At 34.8% G+C, this 12,683-nt stretch overlaps 1 protein-coding gene across 1 annotated transcript in view; it reads left to right on the forward strand.

Moving 5' to 3' along the window:
• GLRB (glycine receptor beta) overlaps positions 1 to 12,305 on the forward strand; it is a 90,421-nt gene extending 78,116 nt beyond the window's left edge. Inside the window, 1 exon segment of the mRNA NM_001266452.1 lies at positions 11,232 to 12,305. Coding sequence (NP_001253381.1) covers positions 11,232 to 11,528 — 297 coding nt within the window. The 3' untranslated portion in view covers positions 11,529 to 12,305.
• Positions 12,306 to 12,683: the final 378 nt, after the last annotated feature.

Raw genomic sequence — 12,683 nt, forward strand, 5'->3', positions numbered from 1 at the left:
TCATTTCCCCCAACCTCTTCATAGTGTCAAGAGAGAGATCCTTTTGTGTATGTGACAAGTTTTGATGAAATTGGCATTTGCTTGTTTTTCTCTCACAGCTGAAAAGAAACTGAGCACAACACACTTTTTGGGAAACGTGCTTTTTAGAAAACATTCAGAACATTTAGGTCAAATACCACTTAAGAAAAAAAGTAATGCCTTATTAAATTTGTTGAGAACTTTGCACTGAGTTTAAGGATTCAACTCTGCTTTGATGGTCACCATTGAATATGGAGACCCTGCTGGAGCACAGAGCTTCCTATTTTTTCTCATTCAATATATCTTAATGAAAGGCCAGAGGACCGTGGGGCATCACTGATCATCTGCCTTACATAAAAAGGCTTGGAGAAGCCTATGCTCATGATTAAATTACCCACCATTCCCCATTAAGTTAGAGAACTTCACTTGGAGCATGTCAGGAAGGCTACTTGTTTATTGGATGTCTGTCTCAGGGAAACGATGCCCTCAGTTAGGAATCTATCCTGCCCAGCAGTGAGTGGCAGGAGAAGGAATATTTAAGATTTTACCCCATAACGCTGTCTTGTCAATTGATTATGGGTCTAAGAATAGTGGACGATGATAAATCTCAAAGAACTAGGCTGTGTAAAGGATTGAGGTTAGCTGTCCATTTACCCCAATGTGCCCTTCATAGATGCCCTCTGGATGGGTGGACCAGTCAACCAGAAGACCATTTCCATTGAGCTAAGAGCAGTAAATTCCACAGAAGACCAGTAGGTCCATTCCATCCTACAGCCTTGAAAATCTTACCTTCCATGCTTTTCCTCTGGTCAGACAATTACTCTATCAGTTTGTTAATCACCACTACTCACCCTACCTAGAATGCTAGACGAGTATACCACATGTGCTTTTTAGGTGCAGAAGCAAAGGAACCATGCTTATATGGTGCTGCCTATGGCCTTTAAACAACTGTTTAAGTCATTTATACTCATTTTCTGAGCCTAAAGCCAAGACCCTCTGCAAATACTTAGCTGAAACCTTCAGGGAGGCTTCTTGAGGCCTTATAACTCCTTTATGCCTTTCATGAAGAATAAGGAGAAAATTCGCATTAGTCTAGTGCTATCTTGGCCTTAAAGATGTCCTTAATATATCTTTTTCATACTTCTACCTCCAATATTTCTATTTCATTATATTTGAAATGAGTTTCTTCCAGAGAACATATAGTTGGTGTTTGGTATTTAAACTGCTCTGCCATTCTCTTATGTTTGAATTGGTATATTTAGATCATTTCCATAATGTAATTATTGATACAACAAGGCTTTACTCTGTGTTTTATTTTTCTTTGTTTTGTTTATTTTGGTTTTTGTTTCTCTGTTTTCTTTTTCATTTTTTTTTTCTTCTTCTTCTTCTTCTTTTTTTTTTTATTTATTTTTTGAGGTGGAGTTTCACTCTTGTCGCCCAGGCTGGAGTGCAATGGTGCAATCTCGGCTCACCACAACCTCTGCCTCCTAGGTTCAAGTGATTCTCTTGCCTCAGCCTCCTGAGTAGCTGGGATTACAGGCACCCACCACCACATCTGGCTAATTTTGTGTTTTCAGTAGATACAGTGTTTCTCCATGTTGGTCAGGCTGGTCTTAAACTCCTGACCTCAGCTGATCCACCCACCTCAGCCTCCCAAAGTGCTGGGATTACAGGCATGAGCCCCCACGCCTGGCCCTCTTTTACCTTTTTTAATGTAGGTTACTTGAACATTTTTTTTGAATTTCATTTTGAGCTTTCTGTGTTGTTTTTAAGTGTATCTCTTTGTTTAACTTCTTTAGTGGTTGGTCTGGATAAGATATGCGTGCATAACATCACAATCTATTGGTGTCATTATTTTGCTAGTTTTTGTGATGTTTGAAAACGTTACCTCTTTTCTCCCTTAAGCTGATGTTTACAATTGTCTTAAATACTTCTGCATACATTTATAATCACATTATAGTTTTTGCATCACCATCAAATATAATTTAGAAAACTCGAGGAGAAGAAAATCTTATTGTATATTTTTGCTCACTGTGTTTTTCTTTCATCTTCATATATTCCAAGGTTATATCTCTTTTATTATTTTCTGTTTAGAGAATTTCCTGTTTTGTTTTTGTTTTTGTTTTGTTTTGTTTTTTTGAGACAGAGTTTTACTCTGTTGCCCAGGCTGGGGGGTGCAGTGGCGTGATCTCAGCTAATGCAACCTCCGCCTCCTGGGTTCAAGCAATCCTCCTACCTAAGCCTCCCAAGTAGTTGGGACCAGAGGTATGTGCCACACCACACCTGGCTAAGTTTTATATTTTGGTAGAGACAGGGTTTCCTCATGTTGGCCAGACTAGTCTCAAATTCCTGGCCTCAAGTGATCCGCCTGCCTCAGGCTCCCAAAAATGCTGGGATTATAGGCATGAGCCACCGCGCCTTTTCAGGAATTTCCTTTACCCATTTTTGGATAGGTCTGTGGGTGACACATTTTTTTACTTTCCCTTTATCTGAGAATGTCTTGATTTCTCCTTCATTGTTGAAGGATATTTTCTCTAGGTGTAGGATTGTGAGGCTACAATTCTATATGCATTTCTTTTAGCACCTAAAAAGTATTCTTCTGGCCTCCATGGCTTCTGATGAAAACTAGTTGTTCTGATTGTTTTTCCCCTGTAGGTAAAGTGTCACTTATCTCTGGATGCTTTCAAAAAAATTGTTTGGTCTTTTGGTCGAGTAGTGATCAGAAGTTTAATTATGACATGTCTCTGTGTGGATTTCTTTGAGTTGATCTTGTTTGAGATTTTTTTAGCTTGTTGAAAATGTGGGTGTATGTTTCTTGCCAAATTTGGAAAGTTTTCAGCTATTATTTCTTTGTGTACTTTTTCTGACTTGCCCTCTCTCTTCTCTTTTCAAGACTCCAATAACACAAATGCTAGATTTGTGATACAATTGTCCCTGGGTACTGTAGGGAACTGGTTTTAGGACTCTTGTCAGATACCAAGGTTTGCAAATGCTCAAGTCCCTTGTATAAAATGTGAAACTTGGACATTTATTATTTTTGCTTAGGATTGCTTTGGCTACTCAGGCTCTTTTTTAGCTCCATATAAGTTTTAGGATTGTTTTCTCTAATTCTGTGAAAAATGATATTGGTATTTTGATAAGAATTACATTGAATCTATAGATTGCTTTGGGTAGTGTGGTCATTTTCACGATATTGATTATTCCAATCCATGAGTATGGGATGTGTTTCCATTTGTTTGTGTAAGGTTATTTTCATTTTTTTTTTTTTTTTTTTTTTTTGCTGCATTGTAAGAGAAATTGAGTTCTTAATTTGATTCTCAGCTTGGTCGTTGTTGGTGTATAGCAATACTATTGATTTGTGTACATTGATTTTGTAACCAGAGACTTTACTGATTTTGTTTATCAAATCTAGGAGTCTTTTGGAGGAGTCTCTAGGGTTTTCTAAGTGCACAGTCACATAATTGTTGAACAGCAGTAGTCTGACTTTATCTTTTCTAATTTGGACGCCCTTTATTTCTTTTTCTTACCTGCTTGGCCTGGCTGGAACTTCTTTGACAATGTCTTCTGTAATCTCCCAGTACACTGATTTTTTTTTCCTCTGCCCTTTACATTTTCCTGTTGATCTAATCTATGAGCTTTATAGTTTCCATTTGGTATGTATGTATTTTTTTCATTTGTTCCAACTATGTTCATAATTGGTCACTGAATTATTTTTATCATGAATGTTGTAATATCTTTCTCAGATTTCTCAGAATTTTTTTTGTCTTTTGTTGTACAGTTTGAGATCTTTCCCGGTTTTTTGTATGATGAGTGATTTTGTATTGAAACTTGGACATTTTGATATTATATTATGAGACTCTGAATCGTGTTTAAGCCTTCTGTTTTAACTGGCTTTCTCTGACTCTGTTCTGTCAGGGGAAGGATGGGTGCTGCCTTATTACTTCCAAGCAGAGGTACAAGTCCAGGTGTCCCACTTGGTCAGGGTAGAGCTCCTTGTTACTGCTGGGTGGGATTGGGGGTCACCAGTTCCCCATGCTGTCTCTACCAACACAGCAGCAGGGTTTGCCTTCATGTGGAAGTCCTGACCCTCCATGGCCTCCTGTGACATCATCTCAGTGTTGAAGAGGAGGAGCATCTTGTTACTGCTGGGTGTAGGTGTAAGTCCATACTCCCTACATAGTTTCCATAGACACTGTGGCAGGGATCAGGGCCTTGCTCCTGGTCTACGGTGATGGAAGCCCTGGATCACCACTTGACACTACTTCAGTGGAGATCAGACTGCCTCATCACAGCCTTTTTAAAGTCCAAGCCTTGGCCCCCTCACCTCTTGGATGTTGCTGGCATGTCTTTTGGGGTGGGGTGGGAGCACATTTTTTTCTGTACTATTTGCCAAGAATAGAGAGGTTAATATCTAAAAGTGTTCTGTGTTGCTGGGCTGACCCTTTCTTTGTTCTTTGGCTAAACAGACCAGGCCGTTGGGGCTTTTCTTGTCTGCACCTGTTGGCATTTCCACTTGCTGGCTTCTTTAGCCCCAAATCCGGGATTATATGAGACCGAAAGGGAATGCAGGAACTCACCATTGCATGGTTCCTTGGGTCCCGAGTCCCCGGGTTGATCTGCTTCCTCTTCTCTCCCTTTCACAGTCTCTCTCTCTCTCTTTCTGTGGGTGTGTGTATGTGTGTGTTTTAATGTAATGTCCAGGATTTTTTGTTGAACTTAGCAGGAGGAATAGGAAAGGTATGTCTACTCTATCTTTCTGGATGTAGAAGTCCTCTATGCTTTTCAAGGCCCTGAGCATCCTCATCATACCTGCACCCTGCTTACCACACTCTAATAATTCAATAGATTTGTCAGTGGGCTACTCTTAACACTTTCATTGTTGTTGCTGTTCTGTCTACTGGGTCGTTTCAGACTTACTGCAGTCCTACACCAGGAAAACAAACATTTGGAGTAATTTTTATTCCCTTTACCAATCTTTTATTTTTTTCTCTGTTACCACCCATGTAAGAAGTAACATAATATCTAGAAAAACTACGGGATTGCTTAAGGGCATGCTTTGGCACGACAGAGAAATGGTATTGGAAGCATACTGTTTGTGAGAAACTGAGCTTCCCCTTCTAACGCATACACTTATTTCTCCAAGTCAAAAATGGAAGGAAGAATACCTGAGAGCCTTATGTTATGTGGAAGTGTTCTCTACCTGATTTTTTGACACTTGCTATGTACTCCTCGATTTATACCTCCCTTTTACCACTTCCTCCCATTTCCAGCCCACCAATCCCCTCTAACTTGACCTTTGGTTAAGAGACTTGGATACAGAAAGCAAGGATGCTCTATAGAACAAGTGCTTGATTCCTAGTAATCCCTATGATCTGCTCCATTGGCTGGCTTATTATAGGTCCTCAATAAGCACAGAAATTAAAGGTAGTAACAGAATACTAATGTGTGATTCAATTAAATTATGCTACTAGATTAAATTAAATGTAGTAACAGAATACTAATATGCAATGATCCTGATACCTTAATATATTCCATCAGGTAGGGGCACTGATGGAAGGAGGCTAACTAGAGCCAGCTTTCTAGAGCATTGTAGAATATATTCAGATTATTTATGAACATGGATAGCAAGGATGAGAGGATCCATGAAGTAGTAAACCCAATTATGTTATTTTAAGTTTATCTTTAAAGCAGTAAAATTAAAAATAGTAATTAAAATAATTACCCAATAAATAAAAATTCAACACATTTAAGAACTTTTATATTTTAATTCTCTATGTTTTTAGCTGCTCATAGAAACACACTTGTTTGAATTCTGAAACTATGACATTTTACTTCAAAAGACAAGGAGAGATGCATAGAGAATTAAGAATTGACCAGAAATTTTAATCTTTAGAAATAAATATAAATTACTCTTATTCTTTACAGGACAAAAATGCACTTTCTAGACTAGACTTTGTACCTATGGAATATTTGTTTCCTGAGACAGGCTTCAAAATGATAACATGAGTCTAAAAATAACTTATATGAAGTGTGTAACTTGATGAGTCGTAAGATTGTTGCATATTGGCATATGAAAGAAGATATAAAAGTAGAAATGTATAAATTGTTATCCTTTTAATTCAATGGTTTTGCAGTGAAAAATGTAATTAAACTTTTAGTTTCAAAATGCATTTGTTCTAATGTACTTTGCTTTTCTAAATGCAAACTTTTGCCAAATAATTTCAATATTGTTATTCAACAAAATAACAATAATAATTAATGGAAGCATAATATAATTTGGATTGTAGGAAATGTTTGAAGCTGATGTATAAGATAATATTGTGCTTCCTAAGGAAATGAAAGATTTAAAAGGTAGAAAAAAATGATAATTTGTAGTTTTTACTGTAAGATTTTTTATAATTTGTGTCCTATATGCAAAAATTTGTTACCATGCTTATATAATTATCTGGAGCATTTTTTTTCCCAGTAAAAATGGTGCTTTTTCAGTCATTCCAATGTCTTGGTTACTTTTGTTTGTTCATTCACGTATTACTATTTTTATTCAACAAAACAGTTAAGAACCTACTGTTGTTAATGTCACCCTATTTCTAATGCATAGTATGTGCCATACACAAAGGTTTTATGAATAAAAGACAAAGAAAATAGTACCTATGCCTATAAGTTTATATAAATTAAAAAATAAAAGCTGCTGTTTATATTTAAAGGAGATTTTTAATGATAATGATTTAATGGACTTAAATTTAGCAAAATATATACAAATTATTCCCTCTGAACATATTTTGTTGTCTGTAGAGGATACCATTATTAACATGAAATCATGCCTAAGTGTTCTGGTCAAGAAATACTGCATAAAGTTGTTTGCTTTTAAATTTGTGTGGAATGAAACTTAAAAGAACCACAAATAAAATCTTAGAGGCTAAAGTTGGAAGCATTAGAAAGTTTTTAATAGCATCGTTTTTTATTCTTGACAGTTTCATTATCACACTACCTCATTTTTGTTACCAGTAATTTTCAGAAGTGACAGAAGTTTATATGATGAAAGTAGATGAGACACATATTCATAATAAGGAGCAATTGAGAAATTATTAATTGTAGGTTAATAAAGCCAAATTCGCTTTTAAGAATGTGTGTTAAGTAGGACTAAAGCCTTATTTATTAGCAGTTTATTTCATCTCTTTTCATGTGATGTTATAACTGTTTAAAATAGTATTTATAGTGTAAATTCTTTTGTACTTTCATGTATATATTTGATATGATAATAAGGTGTAGGGAGTATTAACTGAAAAAAAAATTTTCTTCGTGTAAAATCTGTGATGAATGGGGCAAGGAGACTAGCCAACTACTTTATGAATCATGACCTATTTAAGAAGCTCTGAGTACTTCTTATTAGAGAACCTAATCTTGTTCTTTATTCAGTTATGTCATTATCATTAAAAATTACTTCTGTAGTAAGGTTCTGTCCACCCCACACGTGCACCTCTACTTATTCTTGAATACAAGAATCTTCAAATATATCTCTGAGAGACTTTTTAAGGAATTAAATGGCTAGAAACTTAATATAACCAATTTGCAGCTTTTTTGGAATGCTTTATAATGTTATGGCTTCAACACTGAAAAAATTCTCTTACTGACATGTTTACTATATTTAAGTAATCTCTGTGAATAAACATAATATTCTATATCTATAGTTTGAATAAACTCTATGGATCAAATCCTAATATTATTTAAATTGCTGGCAGAATTTATATGGTTATATAAATAAAACAGATTAGAAAATTGGAAATACTTATTTGTGGCCTAGGTTATAATATTATATAAATTTGGCAATTTGTTTAGTTATTTACAGATACTACAGTCACACCTAAAATGATATAAAATATGATTTATAGCAAATGCATTTCTATAGTATGTTCTAAATATACTTGGTGTTAAGCCATTAAGTCTATAGGCAGAGTCTGGAGTACTCCTTTGTTATGATAAGTAGCTTCAAAAGCCTAATGAGTACACCGAAAGCCTTTGGAATGGGGAATTCTAAAGGGAGAAAGAGCAACTGTAATACCCACAGAGTCCTTGATTTTAAAAATTGCTCGAAAGTCTTAGAGTAATGCAAAGATTCGATATGTAGAGTCTGTTCTCCACTTCTATTCCGATCAAGATAGTGAGTTACTCTTTACAAAAGTTCACTGATACATGCAGAGACTCACACATCCCTCAAACTGCATTGGAAAACTGAAGATTAAATGTGGTCTTCTGTCTGATGTTCTGTCTGGAACAATAATAGGTCAGATGTGAGTGTGCAAGTCCATGTGTGTGTGCACACGCATGCCTGCCTGTACACATACTGTTGGAGGTTAGGCAGTGGACAAATTGATGAAAGTAGTCTTTTAAAAATTCAATTTAGATAAATGGGGCAAAAAGTAGATGTGTATTTGTATGTGTTTATGTGTGTGTGTGCATTTCCTGAAGTCATATTTAAAGAGTTTAGATTTTAGTTGCTGCTTTTTCTCTCTTGCACTCTTTCGACTACTGTATAGTCCATTTTGTGCTGCTATAAAGGAAATACCTGAGGCTGTATAATTTATAAGAAAATAGGTTTATTTGGCTCATGGTTCTGCAAGCTGTACTAGAAGCATGGCATCAGAATCTACTTCCAGTGAGGGCCTCAGGAAGCTTACAATTATGGTGGAAGATGCAGGGGAGCCGGCATGTCAGATGGCAAGAGGGGGAGTGAGAGGGAAGGCAGGTGCTAGGCTCTTTTTAACAGCCAGATTTCACTTGAACTAATAGAGAGACAACTCATTCATTACCACAGGTAGGACACCAAGCCAGTCATGAGGGATCCGGCCCCGTGACCCAAACACCTCCCGCTAGGCCACACGGCTAACACTGGGAGTCACATTTCATCATTTTTTTTTTTTTGTCAGACATTTTGCTAGACACAGAGTCTAAATTGATAGGGACTAAAGCCTGTCCGTACTTCTTGATGCCATGCAGATGTAGGCGCTGCTCTTTCATGCACAGCTGAGCTCTCACAATTGGTAAACTGTAACTGCACATTAAACAAGTAGAGTGGGGGTGGGGACAAGAATCCTCTTTTTTCACAGTGGCCTACTTCTTGACACGTATTCTTAAAAGCGAATTTGGCTATATTAACCTACAATTAATAATTTCTCAATTGTTCCTTATGAATATGTGTCTTATTTGCTTTCATCATATAAACTTCTCTCATTTCTAAAAATTACTGGTGACAAAAATGAGGTAGTGTGATAATGAAACTGTCCAGAATAAAAAATGATGCTATTAAAAACTACTTCAATTAAAGTCCTATTGAACCAGGATGGGACTGTGTTTCCATTTGCGCTATTTTATAATGAACAATTTCTAAATAAGTCAATATATTGGTGGTTTACATCTTTTTTTTCAAATATCAAATGTACAGAAAGGTGAACTTCTAGTTCCTCAATCCCTATTCCTCCATATCAACATTTTTTGTGTATTTTTCTGCAAACATATTTACATAAATTTTTTTAAAGTTTCTTACCCACTGGCATTTTACAAATATACATATGGCATAAAGTATATAATAACAAAGCCAACATTTGTATGCTAGCTTAAAAAATATAACATCAATATATGCTCATAATTGGAGGAGAAGTGGAAATAACTTAAATGTATAATCACAGAAGGATGTATAAATACACTTAACTTGCTTTGTCAGTCAGTTTATCTTCGGCATTTTTGCTATCCACCTTTGAACACTGCCATCTGGCTCTTGTCTAGGAAATATATATATAAATATATGTTTATTCGGGTAAAGGATAGTCTCCTGGTACCTAAAGTACTGTTGAGGAAATATTTGTTTTACTTATTATATGAGGTATAGTGTTTTTAACCCAGCTATAATTTAGTAAATGTAACTAGTCTATAGAACTAGTCAAAGTATTAATTGTATTTAAAAAGCAATAACTAGAGTAACTGTGATATACTAATAATATACAATTAAATGATTTCCATGTTCAATAAAAATTGAGTAAATGTCAAGAGTGAAGATTCTAAGGGTGAATAGCAAAACTCAGTGGTAAGAACAGTGAGAAAATGAAGCAATCTAGCCAAGAACTTACCTTTTTGTGGACTTTTGTGATATGTCAGTGCTATTCTCAAACATTGGTGTTAGCCTATTTCTCTAATCTAAGAGCATTTTGATTACTAGAGAGAGTTCAGCATAAAATATAATTGTCCTTTTGTATCTGCAGGGGATTGGTTCCAGTATCCCTGCAGATATCAAAATCTATGCATACTCAAGTCCCCGCAGTCTGCCCTGTGGAACCTGTGGATACAAAAAGTTGACCCTCTATATCCACAGATTTTGTGAACACTATATTTTTGATCTGCATTTGGATGTAGATTCAGAACCTGCAGATACGAAGGGGCAACTGTATTTATTTTTTTAAAAAAAAGCCCATGTATAAGTGGACCAAACCTGTGTTGTAACTGTAATTATTTTGTATATTATAGGGAATTTATTCAAATTTCATAATTCAGAAATTAGTGACTAAATAATAATCTCTATAGCATATGGTCTATCTGAAGAACACATCATTCCTCTGTATTGTCTGAGCATGTTTGGTTAAGTTCAGCCAACAATTTGGGAATGTCTATCACTAGTAAATATTTGGTTCATGGTAATTGTGACCATTTTTTGGTTCTTGTTTGTGAATGTGACTTGGAGTCTGTCTCATTGGAGGGATAAATTCCTTAGCATTTATAAGCCACTCTACTTGGAAACAAGATCTATAGGGAAGTCAAAAGCTAGTAATACCAGAGCATTTTTATAATCCATACGTTGCAGAATATTGTCTCTGTCCTGGTTAAATATTGGAGCAAGGATGGATTTTTATTTATTAGTCTTACAACTGATAACTTTCACAAGCCTGGTAGCACCTAAAATCAATCTGAGCTTTGATTCCTTAGCATAAAGTAACCAATCAAAAGTTCATTCCATGACATAAGCCTCATTATTTAGGCAACATTTTAGAGCCCTAAATGCTCAGGCTATCTGATTGTTTAATCAGATAACCATTCTCTCTGTTAGTTCTTTGTGACATAAGCAAATACCTCTTGTGGAAACTAGCAATTTTAAAAATATCCTTTGAAGAGATGTGTTTCATAAGTAGAAAGATTCTAAATACATTGTCTTCAATATTTATTCTTAGGTTGGTGAGACCAGATGCAAAAAAGTTTGTACTTCTAAGTCTGATCTGAGATCTAATGACTTCAGCATTGTTGGAAGCTTACCAAGAGATTTTGAATTATCCAATTATGACTGCTATGGAAAACCCATTGAAGTTAACAATGGACTTGGGAAATCTCAGGCTAAGAACAACAAGAAACCTCCCCCTGCAAAACCTGTTATTCCAACAGCAGCAAAGCGAATTGATCTTTATGCAAGAGCATTGTTTCCCTTCTGCTTCTTGTTCTTCAATGTTATATATTGGTCTATATATTTATGATAAATCTTTTCCATTTGTACAAAATAAAATTCAATTTCATTGTGACCTACTCTATTCACAAATGCCAATCTGTGAGAACTTTTGAATTTTCATAGCAACATTGCATTTTGGATGCCATTTGATTGTAATAAAAATGTGGCACCTTAATTTTGAATGGCAGCATGATCATGTAATGTCTGTGCTCTAATAACGATGTATATATGTATAGTGAACATATTGCTTAGTAATAAATGAAGGACAAGCATACTACATAATATAACCCAAACAATTCCCTTCAGTTAGTGTAAACTGCAAATACTACAGATAATTCTGATAATAAAATGATATGCACGCTGAATCCTGCTATGGTTACCATTCTACCCTATGTAGTCTTTCAAATTTCCTTCCTTGTAACTTTCAAAGAAAGCCATCTTATTCTTGTAAAATTTTAGATGGTATTATCACAGATTTTAAAAAGTCGTATTACATATTGTTTAAACTTTGTAAGTAGGAATGTATCAATTATAATTATGCAGGCTCTGTGGAGAAATAAAGTTCACAAAATATTAATTTATAAAATCAGCTCATTTTAAAGTGTGCTTGTGTTGTCAAAATATCAGATAGTAATACACAGTAAGCATTTTTAAACAAAGGGAAACCTATATTTATGTAACTGTATAATGAATTCTGACAAAATAAAAAATTAAAGATACCTTATTGACCAAATATTTAGCATAAACAAAATTCTATTTAATCCACCTTAAAACGTAAATGTATTTTCATGGATTTCATTTGTTGGTACATATTACATAAAACATTGTGCCTTAAAATGAGTCGTACATATTTTAAGTTGGAATGCAGTAATAGATATATGATTTTACATCATTTTTGAGAAGCCAAGGGGAAATAATAAGTTGAAAAAGAAATTCATAATTATTATAAGATTTTAACTTTTTTATTTTATTAAAATGTTTGCATATTTTAAGTAAAATTAAAAATGTTTTCTGAATTTATTTTTTTATTTGAATATTTTGGGATTAGTCACAAAATATTTAGAGATTAAGTAAATAATAGCCTTGTTTGTATTAGACTTCACTTCTACTTGTATTTTCTTTCTTGTTAAAAGTCTAGATAACTGAGATTTACTTACTTTGAACTTGTTCCAACCCAAAAGTA

Source organism: Macaca mulatta, chromosome 5 (assembly GCF_049350105.2).
Source record: "Macaca mulatta isolate MMU2019108-1 chromosome 5, T2T-MMU8v2.0, whole genome shotgun sequence".
NCBI classification, from domain to species: domain Eukaryota; kingdom Metazoa; phylum Chordata; class Mammalia; order Primates; family Cercopithecidae; genus Macaca; species Macaca mulatta.